The sequence below is a fragment of the Panthera leo genome, chromosome D1 (genome assembly GCF_018350215.1).
Source record: "Panthera leo isolate Ple1 chromosome D1, P.leo_Ple1_pat1.1, whole genome shotgun sequence".
In the NCBI taxonomy this organism is placed as follows: Eukaryota; Metazoa; Chordata; class Mammalia; order Carnivora; family Felidae; genus Panthera; species Panthera leo.
Genome location: NC_056688.1, coordinates 26,859,130 through 26,883,174, shown reverse-complemented (window position 1 = coordinate 26,883,174; position 24,045 = coordinate 26,859,130). Strand labels below are relative to the sequence as shown.

Genomic DNA, 24,045 nt, shown 5'->3' with positions numbered 1-24,045 from the left:
TGCAGGCTCCATGTGGAAGAATCCTGCCCAAGTGTAAACCATGTATCTTCTCCCTTATCCTCTGGGTCCCTGTTCTCTAGTTCAGTCCTTATAATGCCAACAACAGTTTCTGATTCAATCCTGGGTCCCTCCCTGACCGTGTCAGCAACCTGGCCACCGAGCGCTAAGATGGCACCACCAGCGGGCTGGAGAGCGGATTTCACGCCAGCGTCCAGGAGTGCCGCCTCTCCCTGTGTGACTTACCTGTGATGAATGCAGTCTAAAATTGTAAGCAAATAATTACCAGATGAATTTTAATACATCAGGTTACCTTTAACGTCGTGAGTAATCTCCTTTTCTGAAACCGTCCCATCGCTGCTGGGTTCGGTAGGGTTCTCTTCGTTGTAGTCATCGCCTTTAAAGGTGTCGTAGTAGTAATCACGGTCTTCCACCACCTCCTCCCCTTCTTCCTCATCCCCGTCATCCTCATCCACAGCTGCTTCTGTGAAGTCCTCCAAATCTGCTTCGGTAGGAAATTCACTAAAGGTCACAACAGAAAAGGAAGGTTAAGACCAATTCCTGTGTGCAAAGCACAACAATGATTCTCTTCCCTATGCTGAAACACAAAAACAGAGACAGGAAATAAGCTCAACTCACGTTTAGCTGTGCCACTACAGCCCTCAGCCCAGCTACAGCTGGGGAGGAGGAAGGGAGGAGTAAGTGAGCAGGCACTGCACTAGCCTGTAGAAAATACCGTGGCCACAGAATAGGAAGCTGAGAGCCACCGGCAGTCCTTCAATCAGCTAGGGCGACAATGAAAGGCCAGCTGGCTCAATGCCAACACGAACAAGGGAATGACCACTTTATCCAGAAGGGAGGGACCGGCAGCCCACCGCCACCAGCAAAACAATCGCACAGGTGTAGAAGAAGAATTTACCTTTTGTAAATATCATAGTCTTCCTCTTCATCCTCTTCCTCTTCTTCCTCCTCATCCTCCTCCTCTTCTTTTGACACAGTCGATTCAATAGTCTTTGTCTGAGGGCAGCACACATATTCAGTGCCATGAAACTGGTCTACCCCACACGGCAGCAGCATGCCATAGCGATATAAGGTCATCCCCTCAGTCAGACAGGCCTAAAAGAAACCCACAGATCCAACATCAGAACATTAATAAATTTGGTCAAATAGTCCCCCATCACTAGCTTCATCCAAAAGAAACCTCTATCGGCGCCTGGGTGGCTCAGTTGGTTGAGTGTCCAGCTTCAGCTCAGGTCATGATCTTGCTGTCTGTGGGCTCAAGCCTCACGTCAGGCTCTGTGCTGACAGCTCGGAGCCTGGAGCCTGCTTCGGATTCTGTGTCTCCCTCTGTCTCTGACCCTCCCTGTTCATGTTCTGTCTCTGTCTCAAAAATAAAAATATTATAAAAAATAATAATAAAAAAACAAAAGAAACCCCTATCAAATCACTATGTAAAGCATTCTCTCACAGACACACAAATTTTCTGTCAACAAATTGTGATGCTATTATTTTAAGAAGATTTACCAATTTTGTTTAACTTGCAATGGAGAATCATCATCTGGGCCAGAAACAACAAAAGCCCACAGTTAGAAAAAAATTAAGGAAAAGGGAGCTCTTCTAGTACTTATCAATGCCGGCTAAAGGCGGTCAGTGATAATTTACATTCCTCACTGTGAGGGCACTGTGTCAGAATCTGACCAAAGAAACTGACTAGAGATCCAACTTAACCACAGAAGACAAGCATAAGAAAGGGTACTTTTCCTCACTGGAAAAATGAAATGGCATCCAATCCTATGAGGATACATGTCAAGACATAGATTTTCTAGAATTGGCTATTTTTACCCTAAGGCCCTAAGGCTTGGGATGGCCTCCTTGGAAATCCCACGGACAGCATCCTTGCTTAACAATCTTTTCAACATCCTTAACTTTAGGAGCTGGATTGTCAACACTGTATTTCTCAATAAAAATATCCTCCCAAATATTTTTATTTTAAAAAAAATTTTTTTTAATTTTAATGCGTATTTATTTTTGAGAGACAGAGACAGAGTGTGAGTGGGGAGGTGCAGAGACAGAGGGAGACACAGAATCCAAAGCAGGGTCCAGGCTCTGAGCTGTCAGCAGGGGCTTGAACTCATGAACCACGAGATCATGACCTGAGCCGCAGTCAGACGCTTAACCGACTGAGCCACCCAGGCACCCCTAAAAAAATTTTTTTTAAGTTTGAGAGAGAGAGAGAGACAGCATGTGTGAGTCGGGGAGGGGCAGAGAGAGGGGGGAGAGAGAATCCCAAGCTGGCTCCACACTGTCCACGCAGAGCCTGAAGCGGGGCTTGAACTCATGAACCATGAGATCATGATCTGAGCCAAAACCAAAAGTCAAAGGCTTAACCATCTGAGCCACCCAGGTGCCCCCAAATATTTTTAACTTAGAAGGTACAAGTAACTGCAAACTTTGAAGAGGGAAAATAAAAGCAATTTAAAATCATGAGGAGGTTTGGAAGAAAATGTTACTTTCTTTCTCTCTTAACAAGGAAAACAACACATGATCCATTCTTTTACCTCTTTAACTACAGTGTGCCAATGCTGGTGATTCTCGCACACCTCCATCCGCTCTTTGTGGAAAAACTGGCACTTTTCTGGAACGAGTAGAACATCACTTACGAATTCACCCACTGGAAAAGAGAAAGCATTGTTATAAGCAAACCTGATCATGATTTGAGGTAGAAAGGACCCTCGCTGCAGATCAGGGCAGCTACACAGTCAGGTGTGCACAGGAGCAGTCTCTAATTTATGTAAGTTGATGTGCCTCTCTCATCTTCAAAGGTCAGCTGGATGTTACAGCTCCAGGTAAAGCAGCTACAAGAGCTCAACATCCTGTTCAGGTCATGATGCCTGGGACTTTCCTCACTCTTCCTGGACTCCAATCCCTTACAGTCCAATTGCAGGGCTATCAGAATACAGGAGGGGTGGAACAGGAATGGGAATTCCCCCCCACCCCCCAATTCCATGATCTCAAAAGCACACAGATACTCCCCACGACCTTTGAGTTCACATTAATTAATATTCCTAGCCTCCTACATCCCTATTTCTGCCCACATTATTTCTAACAACAATATCCCCAAGAAACTAAGACCAGGTGTTCCTCTGAAGTACAGACGAATCTTACTTTGGTCCTTTTGTGTACCTAAAAACATGTAGCTCTAAGACAAAGCACCACTGATTCAGGGAAGACTCGATAGAAGGGAATGGGTGCCTTTGCGATCCAAAACTCTGGCAGACGCTACTTTAAGCGGGTGACCAGCTTAACATCACCAACAGTGACAAGCTGATATATGTGATGTCCTAAGAAGAAAATCTCACTGGGGCACCTGGGTGGCTCAGTCGGTGGAGTGTCCAACTCTTGACTTTGGCTCAGGTCGTTGTCTCACGGTTCTTGTGTTTGAGCCCCACATCAGGTCTGCACTGACAGTGCATACCCTGCTTGGGATTCTCGGTCTCCCCCCCTTCTCTGCCCTTCCCTTGCTCACGTTCTCTCTCTCTCTCTCTCTCTCTCTCTCTCTCTCTCTCAAAAATAAACAAACATTAAAAAAAAAGAAAATATCACTACACAGTCTTTCTGCCAAAAATATGTTATTTGAATCTAATCATGATAAAACAGTAAGACAAATTCAAATTCAGGGATATATTTAAACAAATGGCCTAAACTAAAAAAATACCATTGTTGTGAAAGATTTAAAAAAAAAAGTTGATTGGGGAACTGTTGCAGACCAAATGTAATAGTTCAATCCTTTTTAAAGGAAAGCTATAAAGGACACTATTTGGATAGTTAGAGAGAAATTGCCCAAAGTGTGATTACTGTATCGTAGTTATGTTAGAGAATGTCCTTGCTCTTAGGAGAAACAAGCTGAATATTTAGAAGTAAATTTTCACAATGTCCCAACTTACTTTCAAAGGGTGTAATAACAACAATAAAAGATACGTAAGATGCACACACACACACAGAGTGAGAGAAGACAAAAGCAGAGAACCCAGGTAAAGAGTACAGAAGTATTCATGGTTACATTTTTTTTCTATAGGTCTAAAACTTTTCAAAAATAAAAAGCTGTGAGGAAAATATACATAGTTGTTTAAAAAACAGATGATCTTTTAGAAATACACACTGAAATATTTACAGGAAAAAAAAATATTATCTGTGATGTGTTTCCAAATAATCAAGAGTAGGTGGGTGGGATTGTCCACAGACAACGTAAAAGGGGCTCATGAACTAATGATTGCTGCATAGCTGGCCAATGGGTACATAAGGGTTAACAGTATTATTTTTCTCTTTTGGGCATGTTTGTACATTCCATAATAAAAAGTTAAAAATTCATGTATCTCTGGGGCGCCTGGCTGGCTTAGTCAGTAGAGCATGTGATGACTCTTGATTTCAAGGTCGTGAGTTCAAGCCCCACGTGGGGCATAGAGCTAAAATTAAAAAAAAAAAAATTCATATATCACGGGAGCATCACCCAGAGATTCTGATTCAGTAGGTCTAAGGTAGGATTCAGTAATTTTCATTGAACAAGCATTCCAGGAGATTCTGATGCATCACCAATATGCTCCATACAGGGTCTAAGTGGAGGAAAACAAAGAGAGGGAGAGAGGTGTGTGCTTAGTTCAGGAAGAGATGTAGTAAGTGGAGGCAAGGGAAAGGAAGCAGGCAGGCTAACCTCTGAGATTCTCTTTTCTTTTTTCTTTTTTTAAAGAAGGAAGCATAGAATATGAAAGTAATCTGGCCTGAGAAAGGTCGTAGGCTTTGACCTTAATGCAAAGTCTGTGTAGACCCCCCCCAAGCTCATCATCATGGCCTGGTTCTCCAGGACCCCTCAGCCTCGGGCCTCAGTCTATGGGCACTGTACAAGTCAATCCTTCCGTGACCCATGTGACAAGTGGAAGGAGTCCTTAATCTACTTTAAAGGGGAAGATGTGCTGTGACATTATGCTGGGGCAGTAAAAACAGCCTCCCCACTTCAGAACTTTACACAGGGTAGTGACGTTTCACACCACTATTAGTACAGGGAATTTGGAAGCCAATTTCCTCATGCAGGAACACAAAGTAAGTTAGACATAGTGTTGCCTTGAGGCCCTAAAGGCTAGAGCTAGAACATGTACACTTTTTCCATCAACTAGACACAATGCTTAAAAAATCCCAAATCCTCATGATAAATGAGGATGTGCCTCTACTAGAAGAAACAATCCTGATATTCAACCAAGTAGAAATTACTTAAACCCTGACACCCAACCACCAACTCATATTGTATTAATGTGATTATGCTGTATTGACTAGGCAATTTTATACTTAGTTTATGGCAAAAAGCAACAAAAGAGTGTATTAATGAACAGTGTGTATAGGGTTAAATGCCAGGGTTCTATTTCAGCACCATCATTATCAGCAGAATGGTTTTAGGCATAAAGAAGGTTAACTTACTTATTAACCTTTCCGTGCCTCGATTTCCTTATCCTGTGTGATGATAAATGACATAATATAATACAACACCTGAAAAGCTTAGAGCTGATTCTGGTACACAGTAAGCACTAAGCAGTATGCAAGTGTGCTATTTCTAATTACTGATGGTAATGTTGGTGAGTCTTGAGCTGAGTAACTAGTTTTATATAAAGCAAACTATATATACAACCACAGTTATCATACAGAAATCTACAATTTGTTAAAACATCAATTTTATGTTTACAATTGCAACATCAGAAAAACATTTAAAAAAGCAATTTTAGAGGCACCTAGGTGGCTCAGTCAATTAAGGGCCAAACTCTTGATTTGGCTCAGGGCATGATTCACAGTTCATGGGTTCAAGCCCCATGTCCGGCTCTGTGCTGAGAGCGTGCAGTCTGCCTGGGACTCTCTCTCGCTCTCTCTTCTCTCTTTCCCCCTGCCCCTTATCCTCAGCTCGTGCTCTTTCTCTCTCTCAAAATAAGTATTTTTTTTTAAACCCAGCAATTTTATTACTATATATCTAGTCTACAGAGGTAATAAACAAACCGGGTTTTTAAAAAATACAGTGGGGGGCACCTGGGTGGCTCAGTGGGTTGAGCATCAATCTTTGTCATGACCTCATGGTTCGTAGGCCTGAGTCCCACATCAGGCTCACTGCTGTCAGCCTGTCAGCACAAAGCCCACTTTGGATCCTCTGTCCCTCTCTCTCTGCCCCTCCCCCGCTGGCACTCCCCTAAAAATAAATAAATATTTTAAAAATCAATAAAAAACAGTGGAAAAAATACTAACAGAAATAAACATACAGTGGAATACTATATATTGAGTTAAAATGAATGAAATCTACTTGGATCACACATTAGATACACCCCAAAATGATGTAAAGTAAAAAAGCAAGTTGTAAAAGTGATGTCAGGTACAGAATGATACCATTTATGTAAGCTTAAAAACACAAAAACAAATGGTTTATAGAAACATCTGTATACAGCAAAAGTATAAAAACATGTGTGAGACAGAGGGAAGCCGGGGATGGGTGGGTGGGTGAAACAGGGGATGGGGATTAACAGCACACTTATCATGATGAGCACTGAGTCAGGTACAGAAGTGCTGAGTCACTACACTGTACACCTGAAACCAATATAACATTGCATGTTACCTACACTGGAATTAAAATTTAAAAATTAATGAGAAAGAAAAGTAGCTACTGAAACTTGGGTTCTTTCCCCCAAAAACAAAAGCATGCGTGAGAATAATACATGCCAACAAGTGGGTAGTGGCCACCTTGAGAACAAGGGAGGGAGTGAGGGAGGGCAAGAGGGAGGAAAAGGGAAGAAAGGATGGGGCTTTGAAACATTTACTCCCTCTATGACAAAATAAGGTGCGGATGAAGCAGACCTGGCAAGCTGTTGAAGAACTTAAATCAGGATGATGAGTACTGAGTCACCATCATATTTTACCTTTTCAGTATCCTTCAAACGCTGTATTTCAGAAAGAAGTTTAAAATCAAAACTTTTAAAATGTCAGTAATTCAATAATTAACTCCATGCTACACAGTAAAATTAAATGCTACCAACCCTTAGCTATCCCATGACTGACTCGATCTGTCTGACCTCTGAAAACCAGAAGAGAATTAACACCACTGAAATTGGACCAGGAACTAAAACGTAAAAATAAAACAAAACAAAAGAATACTCTTTAACAACTGCAATTCCAACAACACACTCTAAGGAAATAATTAAGCAAGTAAAACAAAGATATTCATTGCTGTGTTGCTAATATCAAACACTGAAACTAACTTAGATGCCCATCAATCAGGAATTAAATGATGGTAGTTACATACAACGGAATACCATCAGGTCACAGGAAATATGGTTTACGTTTATATTTAACATGGAAAAACTTCCATAGTGGTTAAATAATTTTAAAAAGAAAGAAAGAAAGAAACATACTCCATATCCCTAACATTCCCCCTTCACCCTGGTTAACTCCTTAAGGGTAAGTCTATACAAATATAGGCAAAGAACCATACAGATATGTTGATATACCTCCATAAGAACAGCACATAATAGATGTTTAAATCTAAATATTAAAAAAAAAATTCAAAAAACAAGGCAGCATATGTAGTATGACCTCTTTTAGGAAGAAAAAAATGCATTTAAAAATACACATATTTCTGTATGTGTCCAAAGAAAAAAAGTCTTGTCTATATACACCAAAATGTTAATCACGGTGTAGAAACTGGAAATTATTTTTGCTTCCCCCACGTTCTTTTATTGGAAAATAAACTTATTAAGCATGTAAACTAAAGAGGAACACATTTTGATCCCAACATTTGTTTTCTGGCATTTTCACTATTACTTTTTTTTTTGCCTTTGCTACATTTATCAGAAGCTTCTAAGAAAAAAAAAAAAAAAACTGACTTAGGCAGATCAATATTACTGTTTTATAGACAAACACTGAAAATGGTTTGGTCTCAGTTTAGAATTTTACCGAAGTTTGTTAACAATCTTCAATTTAGTCAGTTAGGTTGTAATAGATAATGGCCACAATTTCGCAAGTCACGGGACACAGAAGGTTATAGAGTTTTCGCTATTTAAAAAGCTGAGGAATGAATATGGCAATTTAACAAAACCTAAACCTACAGGATTTCACTTAAGCTGCATTTATGATCTATCTTCAACCCCCATCCATTCCCTAGGATTGTTTCTTTTCCATATCACGTCCATCCATCAAGGCCATGATAGCCATCAGGTTTTAGAGCTCTTCCAGAGTTACTGAAATTCCTTTCAAAAATAACAAAGGTTGTTATTCCCTACTTGGGGAAGCCCTCAGCAGCACCAACACTCACACACAGTTTTTAAAAACCTACTGCGAAAGTACTCTACAGCTGCGAACAGCTGGAAGACCGTTTCAGTTATGGGGCTCATGGAAGTGGTAACCAGGTGGGAGAAGATAGCCTTCTGTCATGAGAGGGAGCCCAGAGAATCAACCTGACCACCCACTGCAATTTCCCGTGAGGTATAGCAGCCATCCCTAGATGTCCCTGAGGTCAATAGGGCTCTGATATTAAAGACCCAAGATAATTCTCGCAAGCGAAAACACACAAGGGTCCATGCTGGGAACAGGGCAAACGTGAATTCAAAGGTAGAAGCTGCCTTGCAAGCAGACACCTGCAATGGGCAAGTGAGAGACCATGGTGCACCATTGCTGAAGATGGCCCCCAAAGCCTCTGAGAATGAGAACTGTCTTTGGCAGTGCTCACATCACAGTAACGCTCTGTCCAGATCTCCATCCAAAAATAACCCAAAACAAAAACAGTCACGGGCTTACAAAGCCCTCTTCTTTTGGTGTAGAAGCCAGCCTACAGATAAATGTCAGAGATGACTAACACCTTCCCCCAAAATACCAGCAGTTTCACTTCTTCACACATCACCAACTCTGTCCTACTTGGAACATCCTATCTACGTACCTACCTACCTACCCACCCACCTAAAATGTTAGAGATAAACAGGAGTCGATTAGTAGTAACCTATGATATAAGGTCATTTTGAAGAGAGAGAAGACTGAACTGACACAGCAGGTTCAAAGTCACACTGATGGGTGGTTAAGTATCAGAAGAGGGCAGAGCTGAGTGACATGAACACAGACGCGGGTGGGCAGTGCGACACCAGGTGATGCAACCACTACTTAGCAACCTGAATTCATTCTCAAGCTGCTTTCCAAGCATGGTAATCAGGACACATCCCTCTTCCCTCAACCGAGCAAAAACAATGACAGACAAAACTGGTGCCTGAGGACACAGGTAAGGACGATAGAATATCCAAGCCAATTAACACAGGCAACCCAACCACTATAGACAAATCCTGTTCCCAGTTTCCATTTCCACACCTTCTGGTCTATCTACCTGCGATTTAGGTTTACTAGGCAGTACTATGTTGTTTTTCTTAAGTAAGCTCTGTGCCCAATGTGGGGCTTGAGCCCACAACTCTGAGGTCAACAGTTGCATGCTCCACTGATGGAGCCGACCAGGCGCCCCATTAGGCAATATTATCTTAAAGGGGGGGTCCTAGGGCTGAGGCTAACCATACTACTACATCACTTTACTCCAACATGTGGTATTCATCTTAACACATACAAAGGCAGCTACTGTAGTTACTTCTGGTGAATAAAATGCACAGAACTCTTACTTTTAACTGTATCCATTTTTAGTACAGTTTGTACGTTAAAAGAATTGTGTGTGGTTGTATAACTCACTGAATATACTATAAATCATTAAACTGTATACTTTTAAATGGGTGAATTACACAGAGTATGAATTATATCTCAACAAACTCGTTCAAAAAAAAAAAAAAAAAAAAAAGTACGGGCACTTGGGTGGCTCAGTCAAACACCCAGCTCTTGGTTGCAACTCAGGTTATACTCTCCCAGTTTGTGTGATAAGCCCCAAGTTGGGCTTCATGCTGACAGTGCACAGCCTGCTTGGGATTCTCTGTCTCTCTCCCTCTCAAATAAACTTTAAAGGCTTAAAAAGTTAAACTTAAATTACAAAAGCAGAGGTTGGGGCACCTGAGTGACACAGTTGCTTGAGCGTCTGACTCTTGATTTTGGCTCAGGTCATGATCTTAGGGTCAAGGGATCAGGCCCCGTGTTGGGCTCTGCACTCAGCATGAAGCCTGCTTGAGATTTTCTCTCTTCCTCTTCCCATTTGCTCCTCTCTCCCACTCTCTCTTTCTCCCTCTCTAAAATAAAAAAAATTTAGGGGTGCCTGGGTGGCTCAGTCGGTTGAGCGTCTGACTTCGTTCAGCTCAGGTCATGATCTCGCGGTGAGTTCGAGCCCCATGTCGGGCTCTGTGCTGACAGCTCAGAGCCTGGAGCCTGCTTCAGATTCTGTGTCTCCCTCTCTCTCTCTGCCCCTCCCCCACTCATACTCTGCCTCTCTCTCTGTCAAAAATAAATGAACGTTACAAAAATTTAAATAAATTTAAAAAGTGGAGACTGATCATTTACAGAAGATACTAAGTAAATATAGTGAGGATAATGGAACTGAAGACATCAGTATGAGCTAATGTTTTTAATATACACATGTAGCTATAGAAATATATGTTTATGTGTGCATGTACTCATATATACATGCATGTATTTTTTTAAGTTTTATTTATTTGAGAGAGACACAGACAGTGCAAGTGGGAGAAGGACGGGGCGGGCGTGGGGGAGGGAGAAAGAGAATACCAAGAAGACTTTGAGCTCAAACTGTGACCTGAGCCAAAACCAAGAGTCGGATGCTTAACTGACTGAACCACCTAGGCACCCCAACGTGTGTTTCTTGGCTCTGTCCGAGTGGGCCTAGAAGCAACAACATCCCAGACCAGTAAGTACACATAATGCCCAGACTTGGTTTCTAAACACCATTCTCCACTGAAAGAAACCAGGGCTTCCTGGAGAAATGGCAGATTCCAGGGGTAGAGTCAGGAAAACACAGGATCAGCCTAGAGCATCTTTTTGTCAAATCTGGACAAGTGCTTAAGGAAATAAGTGAATGCCAACACCATCTTAGCCAGGGGATAAATGTTATCATGGGTAATGGAACTGACATCGTGCAACTCCTAATGTTATGCTGCAAGAAGAATACATGTACGGTAGTCCCCTCAAAAATGTGTAAATCAAAAGGTCATAAGACAAACCCGAATTGCAAGGCATTTCCACAAAGTAATTTGTACTCTTTAAAAAAGTCAAGGTCACGAAAGACGAGAAGAGACTAAATACAATGTGTGATCTTGAATCAGATCCCGGTATTATTGGAACAAAAGGTGAAATCTGAACAGGGTCTACAGATTAGATTTGGATCAATAATAGTTTCCCAATTTTGATGATGTGATCATATAGAAGAATGTCCTTGTTTCTAAAAAATCTATATTGAAGTACTAAGGGATAAAAAGACACCAACTTATGGGGCGCCTAGGTGGCTCAGTCGGTTAAGCGTCCGACTTCAGCTCAGGTCACGATCTCACACTCCGTGGGTTCGAGCCCCGCGTCGGGCTCTGCGCCGATGGCTCAGAGCCCGGAGCCTGCTTCCAATTCTGTGTCTCCCTCTCTCTCTGCCCCCCCCCCCCCATTCATGCTCTGTCTCTGTCTCAAAAATAAATAAACGTTAAAAAAAAAAAAAAAAGACACCAACTTAAATGATTCAAAACACAAAAACTCAGTAATGGGGGGGGGGGTAAGGGTTGGGGGTACTGTGGGAGTGAATAAGGTTAATTTTACCATATTAGTCAAATGGTACAGGTGGAAAATCTGAAATCTGAGGAAAGAGTGTACAGGAACTCTTTGTACTATTTTTCTAACCATTTTGTAAACTTAAAACTATTTTAAAACTACCTTTTTTTTGTTTATTTTTTTGAGAGAAGGGGGGTGAGGCAGGGAGCATGGTCTCTGTGCGGAGAGCAGACAGCCCAATGTGGGGCTTGAGCTGTGAGATCACGGCCTGAGCTGAAGTTAGACACTTAACCACTTGAGTGACCCAGGTGCCCCTAAATTATTTTTAATTTTAAAAGGCAAAAGCAACTCTAAAAGACTATCACCAAAATGCTTTCTAAGGAGTCTATGGAAGGGCGCATGGGTGGCTCAGTCGGTTAAGCATCTGATTCTTGATTTTGGCTCAGGTCATGATTTCACGGTTTTGTGGGTTTGAGCCCCACATTGGGCTCTGTGCTGGCAGCAGGAAGCCTGCTTGGGATTCTCTGTGTCCCTTGCTCTCTACCCCTCCCCCACTCATGCTCTCTTCCTCTCCCTTTCTTTCTCAAAAACAAACTTTTTTTTTTTTTTAAAGTGCATCCTATGTTCTAGACATTGTCACGGTACTGGAGGACAGAGAAGACTAAATAAAGCAGGGTCCGTGGTTTCACTGTGCTTACAGCGAAGTTGGAGAAAGATACAGAAACAGATCGTCACTGGACAGGGTGATGGATGCAACGGCAACACTGGGAGAATTTCAGAAATCTGCATGTCTGGAGAGAAAACATAACCATGAGGAAAAGATTTCTTTAAGGGAAGCAGCCTCTGAAATAAGTCTTGAAGGAAGAACTCCCCTAGCAGGGGAAGTAGAGGAAAGGCATTCCAACAATGAGACCCGGACGGTGGGTGGCCAGGAGCTGCAAGATGTCAATGTTGTTGGGTGGCTCACAGAGCAGACAAGAGGGAAGGCCAAAGCAAGAGCCACATTATGGAGTTTTTACGCTAAGCAGGGCAGCTTAATGAAACCTTAGTTTTTACGTGAGGAAGAGCTACTACGGGCTTTGATGTGCGGGAAAGACAACTCGATCTTCATTTTAGGTCAGAGGGCAGCAGACCAGACAACAGAACTGAGAAGCATACGAGGCTGTTGTCCCAGTCCAGGCGGCAAAGGATGAACGGCTGAACTAGCGCAGCAGGAATCAGAAGGAAGAAAAGGATTATAAGCTAGATGTGTCCCGACCTTCAAGTAGCAGCACCCCGAGTGTCTCAGTAATATTTTCACAGCACTTCAAGGCCAAAAGAATACCCAAAGCTAGGTAGCTGGGTCCAACAACATAGTAAGTCCTCGTGTCCTAACCCCTTAGCGCATGCCGGACGCTGCACGACTCTTCCAATGTTACAATCGACTGGACACCATCACCCTCGTCTCTTCTTCCCAGGTTATTCTGCTGTGATGCTGGCTCTTTAACACAGGAACCCCTGAGACAACGCTCTATAAAGATAGGAGGTCACTGAAAGGAATGGACTGACAGGATGTTGATACTGTAAATACCTCCAGTTGATGGGATGTCTGAAAGAGGTCTCCTTTGAAAAACCAAAACTATCCCACAATGCTCCACAGTGTGTGAGTCTGCTGCAACGCCCTGGGGTGCCTCAGTGCACAGTTTGGGAACCACAGACTGAAGTCATATTGAAGGGGTAAGAATGAGGCTTGGAAAACTGACTGGATATAGGGAGATAAAGGTCTCCCAGGTCTCAACTCAGAGTTCTGGGTAAGGACTGGAGCCAGCAAGTCATAAAGACACGTAGCAAGGGGAAGACCAGGCTGCAAAGTCTTCAGGGGTAATGGTGCAAAAGGAAGAAACAAATGCAAGTACTGCCTACCTACTGACTACAAATATTCAAAACTACACTCTTGCTTCATTTAGTTCCAGGGTTTGACAGGCAGCGAATGAAACCTCATACCCAGAGATCTCGGGGCCAAATGGATTGGAAGAACATCTCTCAGCTACACCACGCACAAGGCTTCCAGGCCTCACCCCACTGCATGACGCTGCACTGTAAAGTAAATGGTGTCCAGCACCCGCAATGCCCCCCCTTTCTCCCTACTGGATACTTGACAACAGTAATTGCTGCATAAACACGGTCACTAAGGTGCCAACTCCTCCTTTGGTTGATTTGGATACATGTGAGAATGTATCAACACCAACACTAAGTCAGAAACACCTGTAGCAGTCATGGCCCTTCAGAAAGGCAGGGGTGCATAGACAGCTAGGGGTCGCGTCTCTCAGAGACTACCACAAGTCCGGCCTGCCTAGCAATACAGGATCTTAGGACCTTGCAAAATATGTACAGGATGAAGTGAGAGGAACAGAAGATTCCATCCCTTGGGCTGTTCAGTACCACTCACTGCTACGATTACACAGCAGGAGTTTCAAGCACTCACTGCAAGGCAAAGCTGGGAGGCCCTGAAGGCAGCACTCTCAGTGCCATGCAAAAGGCTCATCCTTAAAAGACTGAGGGTGCCCATGGTGAGGGAGGTAATAACCATCAAAGACAAGTCAACCATCAACACTAGAAGGCAATAAATATTCAAAAAAGAAGTCCCCCAATACATTCCTGTAGCCCTCAGCTTCTTAACAGGTGTAGCTATTTCACTGTGAGGCAAGAGAAAATCAAATTTAAAAATGAGCAACCTCTACTTCCCAAGAAGCAACCACGATCATCTAAAGGACACTCACCAAGACACTTGAAAGGTATCACGATGTGACTCTTGCACTGCTTTTTGTCCCTCCGGCACCAATTGTCAACACTGACCGGCTCATTTGCTTCCATCACATTTGTGATCTGTAGCTCTGGATACATCTGCAAGGGAAAAGAAAACACACACAATAAATTGACTTTATCCATAATAAATGGACATTCATTTGCAAGTAAGGGTGTCTGCTACTCAGCGTCATCATTATCCTGTATAAATCTAAGCCTCCACTCCTGCTGCCCCTGGTTCTAACTGAAGAACTCAGCAAGTCAAAAGATACTGTAACTATTAGTTTTCTTTTGACAGGTAGATTTCTGATCACTTCTAATGCATTCTCTTTAAAAAAAAAAAAAAAAGTCATCTTTATTTAAGGACATACAAAAGCAGCAAGCTTTCAAGCCCAAAATAAATCGATGAGGTATCAAGCCCATTTGTAGGACGCATGTAAAGAGCTGAGAAGAAAAACATTTAAAGGGCAAGTCCATGGAAAGGTCTGTTGATGAGATTATAGAGTAATACTTCAATGCTGGCCCTCTGTGCTAGTCCTGGCAAGAAGTTAAAGCATCTCATAGCCCCTTCTAGGTCAAGTTCTGACTCAAGTCAGACCTGAGATTATCATTTACAATACTGGTGGCTTTCTATGAGCAAGTGGAGAGCACAAGATACACACATTTGACTTCACGTCCTCCCACACTGCAAGTGAGAAGCAAGAGAGCCGGGCTTTACTTGTACGGGACCTGCCCAGCTTCTGCACTGTTCCCTCCTCAAGGAACCAAGAGCTCACAGCGCACACAGGCAGAGCCTCTGACAAGCCTCAGTCGTGTCGTATATATTCAGAAAGAAAACGCCTGGTGTTCCATCATTGGCAATGTGATCTTAGGTCAAAAAGCAGAATGACAGAGTATCTATTTCTAAGGTAAGCAGTTTCAAGCATGACCCAGAAAAGAGCAGTTTTCACATTCTGGCACCACTCTTACCTCCTGACAGTACTGAAGAACTTCTTCTTTTGTTCCAAAGCAGCTCTTGGTGCCTGTTGGGTCAGGTTCCCATTTCCCAGTCTGAATGTTCACATGCATATTTAACTTCCCACAAAACATTGCAATCTGAGGCTCGGCGACAGCAAATCCTGTTCCGGCGTTGGCTGCAAGAGCCTGCCAAAAGGGAAAACATCCAGGTTTACTCCAAAACAGCTGACACAAAGGTAGAGTCATCCCATGGTTTGTGACAGTAGAACTGATCTTTTAAAACTTCATTATTTACTATTTTTATCTTCATAAACAAAGCCCTTCCCCAGGAGTTAGGCCAGAAAAAACAATAATTGTTGGACTTACATGATCAAAGCAAAATGTCAATGGAAAAAAATCTAACCCTCACTCCCCATCTGAGTACTTCGGAACTTGGGAACCTATAATCCAGCTGAAGACTGCTCTAATAGAAGCACACGTCTCACTTTTCATCCCTTAACAGATTAAACCACTATAGTAAAGGCTAAAGTTCCAGTAATTCACTCACACAACAAAATTTTGTTGAGCAGCTACTATCTTGCAAAGCAACGTGCTAAATGCCTAGGACACAAGAGTGAGCAAAAACTTATGGTCCCTGCTCTCATGGGACTTACAGTTTAGTGCAAGAGTCCATACTCACACATACAAAAGTGTGATCACACTCCTAGATGTTGCACCAAGGGAAAGAACACAGTGCCAAACAGCATACAGAAAGGGAATTTAACTGAGGCTTGGGTATGGAGGTGGTCAGGGAAGTCTCCTGAAGACGGCAGCACTTCAGAGCATCATGTGGTGGGAACATAGACTGGAGGCAGACAGCAGTGAGAGAAGGGAGGAGAGGCATAAGGAGGCAAGGCTAGACAGTGTACACACCAAGAAAGGACTTCCATCTTTATCCTGAGGTGCTGAGAGTTTTTGTTTTGGTTTTTTTTGCTTTCTTTCTTTTTCTTTTTTTTTTTTTTTTTAATTTTTTAGCATTTATTTACAATTGAGAGACAGAGACAGAGCATGAGCATGGGAGAGACCGAGAGACGGAGAGACACAGAATCTGAAGCAGCTCCAGGCTCTGAGCTGTCAACACAGAGCCCGATGCGGGGCTCAAACTCACAAACCGAGAGATCATGACCTGAGCTGAAGTCGGACACTTAACCAACTGAGCCAACCAGGTGCCCCTGCTTTCTTTATTTTGAGAGAGAGAGAGCAGGAGTGACCATGAGCAGGGATTAGACACAGAGAGAGGGAGACAGAGAATCCCAAGCGGGCTCTGCGCTGTTAGCACAGAGCTTGATGTGAGGCTCTAAATCATAAACCATGAGATCGTGACCCGAGCCAAAACCCGAGAGTTGGATGCTTAACCGACTGAGCCATCCAGGTGCCCCGAGATGCTGAGATGTTTCAAGCACAAAGTTAATACCGTCAGAACGGAGCTGTGATACTTTTTCCGGCTGCAGGATGGCAAAGAAATTTGGAGAAAGAGAGGGAGGGAGATTGGTACCTTGGGCTAAGGCAGTGCAGTGGAGAAACAGATTCAAGGTATCAGACAGCCCGACTGGTAAGCCTTGGTGACAGATTAGCTAGGGAGTCGAGGAAGACGATGTTAGGCATGGCTTCATTACTCAACGAGGGAATGGCGTCATTCACAGAAACAGAACACTAAAAGGGATTTCATGAACAATTTTATCTTATATTAGATAAAACAATCAATGACTCTACAGTCTTCCTTTGTCTTGTATCCTCTTTGTGAAAACATCACAGCCATTAACAACAGCTCACAAATTACAGGTGAGAAATAACTTTAGGCATGATGACAGTTAAGGCTTCTACTAAGTCTCCTGGTGCAGGAAAACCCCAGGGATCCTGGCATCTAGAAATATGCTAATATTGATGGTTGTATCCACAATGGAGTTTTGTGGTCTCCCCTAATGTAAAAGTACTTCCAAAATTTAAAAGAAAAAAAAAATTTTTTTTAAGTGTTAAAACTTGGCGGATAGGGTTAAGATTGTATGGTCTATCATGTTGCTCTTTTTAAAAAGAGCAATTAACATAAAATGGTTTTCCTATTAACAGAAAGGGTAGCTTTGCCTTTCATAATATATGGAAAATGTGTGCTTTCTAAGCAACTCTCATTTATTTGTGCTGATGGACTACAAAGACATTAATGGCCCTTCCAATCAGGAGACTACATTTGATTTTCAAATACATCATGACCTTTCTCCAGGAAAAGTTTACCATCCTCCATATATTTTGCTTACAAGCTTATTAAAATAAGCCCACTTTCTACCAGTACAGGAGAATGAAACACAAACACTTGTTGGATAGCTAGGAGAACACTAATTTGGGATGAAAATATTGCCAACATCAATCAGAGTTGAAAAAAACACCTCAAATCCAATGAAGAGAACAATTAGCAACTTTATTAAACAGAATTGATTATAGCCCTACTGTGACAAATAATCATTTATTAAAGTACAAGGCAGATCTATATATACCTGCCACATAACTGCATACGAAACTACAGGCTAAGAAGAAGAAAGAATATTTCAGGATAGCTGTGGAAAGGAACACACACTTGTTTATAGGCAATACTCCAATGGTATTTTAATTCAAACCAATCACTAAAAGGTGTAAGGATGTATAAGACCAATGTGTTTATTTCTCACAGTGAGTTCAATATGTGTACCAAAATGCCTCTTCTATGGGCCATTCTTCTTTTGAGAGCCATATCTAAGGATTAAGGCTAGAATTTTCGATCACGATATGGAAGAAAATGGGTATGTACACATATAAAAGGGTTAATACAGAGACAAAGGCAAAGAAACCCCAGGGACACTTTTATCTCCCCAAACCAGAGTTTCCCTAAGTTCTTTTCTTCCTACTTCAAAGCCCAGACAGAAAGAAAATTGAGGAAGAATGATAAATATATAAGCAAGAAAGCCAAATCAATAGGTCAAAAGGAAAGTGTTTCCTAAACCTGCTATAACTGAACCACCACAGCTAAATCTAAAAAATGTTGAGCAAGAATTCATAAATTCTCTTTGGCTTTGCGTAATTTTTTTTTTAAGATTTTATTTTTAAGTAATCTCTGCACCCAGCATGGGGCTCGAACCCACAACCCCAAGGATCAAGAGTCTCCCGCACCGCTGACTGACCCCGCCAGGAGCCCCTGGCCTTGTATATTTTAACATTAAAAGCAGCTATTAAACAAACAGGATTTCGGGTGCCATAGAAGTACTGGGGGCAGAGGGCGGGGCATTAACCTCTTAAATTGCACACATGAATTCAGGTAAGAAAGTGTTGATTAGTTACGTGAACTCACCCAAGCCACAGACATGGATTGGTCAAAACTGTGCAGGCAGCCATTTATCAGCACCAAAGATTATGTTCCACATGTTACTCATTATGGTTGTTGGCTAAAAGACCACAAGAGTTCCAACTGTATAAATGTTCAGTTTATGGGTCAACCACTAAGGTCAATACATCAGTGATGAGTGCATTTGATCTTTGTGCTGAGATGGTCAGCACTGCCTTCCCTAAAGAGAATCTAAAATACCAGAGGTTAAAGCAACAGGAAGAGGCCTAAGCAGCAGCAGCCCCTCACATCAGTTACCACCAAGAAAAAGGAGAGTAACTGGAATCATTCCAGACAACTAATATGCTGCAGTGATTCACTTTTGAGTTCAGAAAGATTAATCCTTGTGGTCATAAGAGACTCTCAAGAAGGTATCATCTGAAATATAAAAAGCCTCTGTGGACCATGTCTAGGAATCAACTAATCAAACATACCCCAACCTTACCTAGGGCATAATAGGATCGGGGTTTTTTCTGTGATGTTTCTACTTCTTTCCTTTGAAAATGCTCTTATTTAATGCACTTCCATTTTCTTAAGCACACACTGTGCCTGGATCCATTACATCAATGTATAAATCAATCTGTTTCCTAATCTAACATGTTACAAATGGGATTTCACTGCCAAGTCAGCACTTCTGATATCCTGTGAACCTGGAATCTTTGACGAAAGAAAATTAATGCCCCACGCTCTGGCACTTAAGCCGGTCTTTGTGATCGGTGCACATTGCAGCACTTTTAAGGCTTTGAAAACAAATTGCATCAAATGTTTCCCTAGCCCAGTGCTTCCATTTTACTTAATAATTCATTCTTAATAAGAAGTTCCATTTTATTAATTTGGCTCAGGGAAAAGAGTTTAGCTATCCAAGGACAGAAATTCAACTTGGTAAAAAGTGCTTCTAGTAACTTGGTTGAAAATCTGAAATGGCTTAAAGCAATAATATAAGTACATCTAAATCTGAGCCTAACTTCACTGAGGGCCTTTAATCATCATCTCAAAGATACAACTCCTGGGCCCACCTAAGCCCCACCTCCCTTCAACAAAGGGGCTCAGGACCAATGCAGCACCCAGTCCAAAGTGAAATCTAAACCCATTATTTCCTTCCTCACTGAAACTCTTGCCCCAGAATCTAATTTGGCTCCAGGGTTTGGGAAAGCGCCTGCTGTGGAGGGAGCATCGTCTAAAGATGACAGTTTTATCCTCTTACTGAGTGAATCATGTTTCCCTGGATAGGAAGGTGCTGCGTTACAGCCAGGCAAGCGTTCCAGCCCCACCCCGGGAAGGCAAGGTAACCCAGTTCTACCCTAGTGCTCATCAATACTCAACAGAGCACACCTTCGTAGCATCCAGTTACCACCTGCATGTTACAGACATCAAAAGGCACATCACTCATAATCAAAGACATTCCATTTGTAAAGAGAGAGTCAGTAAAACGACAATCTCTTCATGGATGCCAAGACCCTATATAACATATTCATTCTTGTCCAAGTCTGCATGGCATTTCATGATTCATAAATTAAAATGACAAATCTGGGGGCATCTGGGTGGCCTCAATCAGTTAAGCCTCCGACTTCAGCTCAGGTCATGATCTCACGGTTCATGGGTTTGAGCCCCATGTCGGGCTCTGGCTGTCAGCTCAGAGCCTGCTTCGGATTCTGTGTCTCCCTCTCTCTCTGCCCCTCCCCTGCTCATGCTCTGTCTCTGCCTCTCTCTCAAAATAAATATACATTAAAAAAATTTTTTAATGACAAATCTGTGTCCACAAATCTGCACCTAAGATTTACTTAACTGAACAAAGTATAAAAAATCCATAGTTTCAAGGTACCTCTCCAATGTAGTTATTAACTATGAAAGGGAAGACAAATTACTGCACAGTGGACACACTGACACTACCCTCACCAGCAGTAAGCCACGTAAGAGAAGCCACAAGGAAAGGTAAGTAAGGCTGAGGGACTCTTAACATTTTAAAAGACTAAGGAGAAATGACAAGTAAATGCAGCATGGGAGCCAAGACAGAATCCTGGGGCAGGAAAAGAATATTAGTGAGAAAAGTGGAGCAAATATTTGAATAAGGTCTGAGTCAGTTAATAATTGTGTACCAACGTTAATCTCCCAGTTTTGACAACTGCACCACGGTTATGTCAGATGTTAAGATTAAAGGAAGTCCAGAAAGAGTATAGGGGAACTCTGTAGTATTTTTGCAACTTTTTATTTTATTAAAAAAAATTTTTTTTTTAATTTTTGAGAGAGGCGGAGTGTGAGTGGGGGAGGGGCAGAGAGAGGAGGAGACACAGAATCAGAAGCAGGCTCCAGGCTGTCAGCACCGAGCCCAACACAGGGCTCGAACTCACGAACTGCAAGAGCATGACATGAGCCTAAATCAGACACTTAGCCGACTGAGCCACCCAGGCACCCCCACAACTTTTTAAAAACCCACTAAAGTAGGTTGAAAATAAACTGAGCCTGGGTGGCTCAGTCGGTTAAGCATCTGACTCTTGATTTTGGTTCAGGTCATGATCTCACAGTCATGACATGGAGCCCCCGCCCCACTGCTTAAGATTCTCTCTCTGTCTCTCTGTCTGTCTCTCTCCTTCTCCCTCTGCCCTTCCCCTGCTCGCACATACACATGCACTCTCTCCCAATCAATCAATCATTAAAGGGTTTGGGTTTTTAAAATCCTGTTCACCACTAGCCTGAATTTTGATTGTGATTGTATGATTTCAATTGGTCACAAAGAGAAGACACATTTTTAGGTAGGGTTACTAGTAAGTATAATCAGAGCAGGCCCAATACCTGAAAAACAAACCATTCTGAACACACAAGTAGAAAATGTAGAAAACACTAATGTAGAAAAACACTATGTGTACAGATACTAAATTCTCTCCAATGGGAGGACTACTACGATTCTGCCCAGAGCCTAACAAGTAAAAGAGTCCACTTTTGTTACTGTCAAAAGGGTGACTGGAGTTTGAAGCCATTAAGGTACCTTCATCAGCAGTAAAAAAGTGAAGGTTTCAATTTTAAAAACGCCAAGCTTCAAACATTTCAACCCACTATTTAATAAAATAGCAGGAAAAAATATAGCAGGATTCTTGTTAAGCATTTTCCAGTTTTAGCAGCAAACTGAGAAAACCTGTTCTTAAAAGTGACAGTTTGTATTACACCAACTGAAAATCCTTGGCCTTTTTTTTTTTTTATTTTTTTAAACATTTGAACTTAATTCTGATTAGAAACTGGTGAATTAGGTTTAGGGGGAAAACGCCAAATGCGAAGAGCCATTATTCCTCCACTGTCATATGCCAACTGTTAGGTATTATTTCCACAGGCAGTAATTTATACAAATAATCTCTGCTTTATTAGAGCTCTAAATATTAAAGCAAAAATGAAGTATCATTTCCAAGATTAAAAATGGTTTAGACTGTCTCCAAGGCTTTTTATAGGAACACAGTAATTTGTTCATCTGGATTACACTGGTAAGGATCCAAGTCCCAAGATTTAAGAGAGGTCTATCTGTTATTTGTCTCCGAGATGAGAGCCAAGAGTCTTCTATAAAGGAAGTTATTGAAAAATACATAAATACATAATAATTTTATGTAAATGAAAAAAAAAAAAGCGGAATAGTGTTTTTGGATCCAAAATTCTCAAGTGGACAGGTTCTTTACTGGTTCCTGTGTTTCTTTTCAATTGCCCGTAATAGCAACTCCAAGAAACTGACTTTAGCAGGTATGGAGACCTGCCGTGATCAACCATTAGTCCTCTGCTCATTCCACTCCTGACCTCAGAGGAAGTGTGAGATGGTGGCCAAGAAGCAAGGACTCTAAGACAACAGATCGTGACAGAGTTCCAGTCCCATCACTGACTAGCTATGCTGCCTTTGGCAAGTCAACTAGCCTCTCTGGACCTCAGTTTCCTCATCTATAAAATGATGATAATAGTAACTACATTACCATAGTGTTGTCTTGAGGTTTAAAGGAGTTAACCTGTGTAAAGTGCTTTGAGATAGGCTTGTTCTATAGAAAAGAGTTCCTCAAATGCTGATGGTCATTGTTATCAGGCTTTAAATTTTTTTTTTTTTTGTAAAACAGAGCTCCTAACATACCTCTCCCTCCGGGGCTTGTTGTGGGGATTCACACGGAAGCACAAAGCACAGCGCCTGCCACAGAGCAGCACTCACATGTTAGCAGCACTGTCACTGGCATATTCATTCTCTCTGGCTTCAATCACAGAACTGGGGCCTAAATTATGAGTGCGCAGGGAAGAACCCATGAAGTCTCCATGGGACTAGTCATCCTCCCAAATCCAGGATGGCAGGAAATGGGCTTAAAAGACCACATGTTCCTTCTTTACCTATTATATCTGGACATACTTCAAGTCGGCTGCGTTAATACTCCACATTTTCTTTTGTGGGAATTCAGTCACCACAGGCTTACATGAACAATTTAATACCACCCTACCATGTAAAAGAAAATCACCGGGAGTTGCTGGCTTCCTGGCCCCAGGCCAGCTTCCGGCTGGCACGGAAGCTAGGTCAAGATGAATCTGCAGTTACTACTCAGTCACTACTGCAGTGATCAAAAGCACTATGTAAGTCATTTCTCTAGATGTGTTTTCTGGAGGGAAGGATATTCCCTCAACTTACTAGCTATGCAACCTTATGGAATAATCTCTCTTGACATTAGTTTTCACTTTTGTGCAACATAAATATGGCGCTACCCAAATTTTAGGTATTCTAATAAACGACACCCACAATATTAACTTTGGACTTTGGTTTACAGTTCACACTACAACAGGCAGAACTCTACTTTCTGCCAACTCCTGATGCCTAAGGAACAAGGCTTCAAAACAAAGACTGCTTCCTCACTGAATCGGAATCTGCAGGATTCGGAAGCCAGGCAGCAATCTGTCATACTCTGAAGGCATGCTAACTGCAGAGGCCAGAAAGCCAGGAGGCTTGAGTATTAATGTAAGATGATCTAAATGGTGTGAACTTGAGCTTAACCTTTGAACTCACTGACCAGTACTACTTAGCTATTTATTGAGTGTGCTACATAAATAGTGGATGCAGGGTTAGGGGGAATGTATAGGAATGTATTTCCTAAACCTAAAGAGTGAAATAATTTCAAGTAACAGATGCCCAAAGTAATGCTGATTAAATATTAATAATTAATATGTGCAAGGGGAACCTGGGTGACTCAGTCGGTTAAGCGTCCAACTTCAGCTCAGGT

General features: G+C 42.0%; 1 protein-coding gene across 5 annotated transcripts in view; it reads right to left on the bottom strand.

The window, feature by feature from the left end:
• APLP2 (amyloid beta precursor like protein 2) overlaps positions 1-24,045 on the bottom strand; it is an 85,889-nt gene that overhangs the window by 21,151 nt on the left and 40,693 nt on the right. For 4 of the 5 annotated variants that reach the window (XM_042904210.1, XM_042904211.1, XM_042904214.1 and 1 more), the window contains exons 2-6: positions 15,448-15,621; positions 14,454-14,577; positions 2,556-2,668; positions 917-1,113; positions 311-519 (exon numbers count right to left, since the gene is read on the bottom strand). In XM_042904210.1, the coding sequence (XP_042760144.1) occupies positions 311-519; positions 917-1,113; positions 2,556-2,668; positions 14,454-14,577; positions 15,448-15,621 (817 nt within the window). Of the gene's footprint in view, positions 1-310; positions 520-916; positions 1,114-2,555; positions 2,669-14,453; positions 14,578-15,447; positions 15,622-16,969; positions 17,067-24,045 lie in introns of those variants that run through there. The other variant, XM_042904212.1, reaches the window with a different exon arrangement.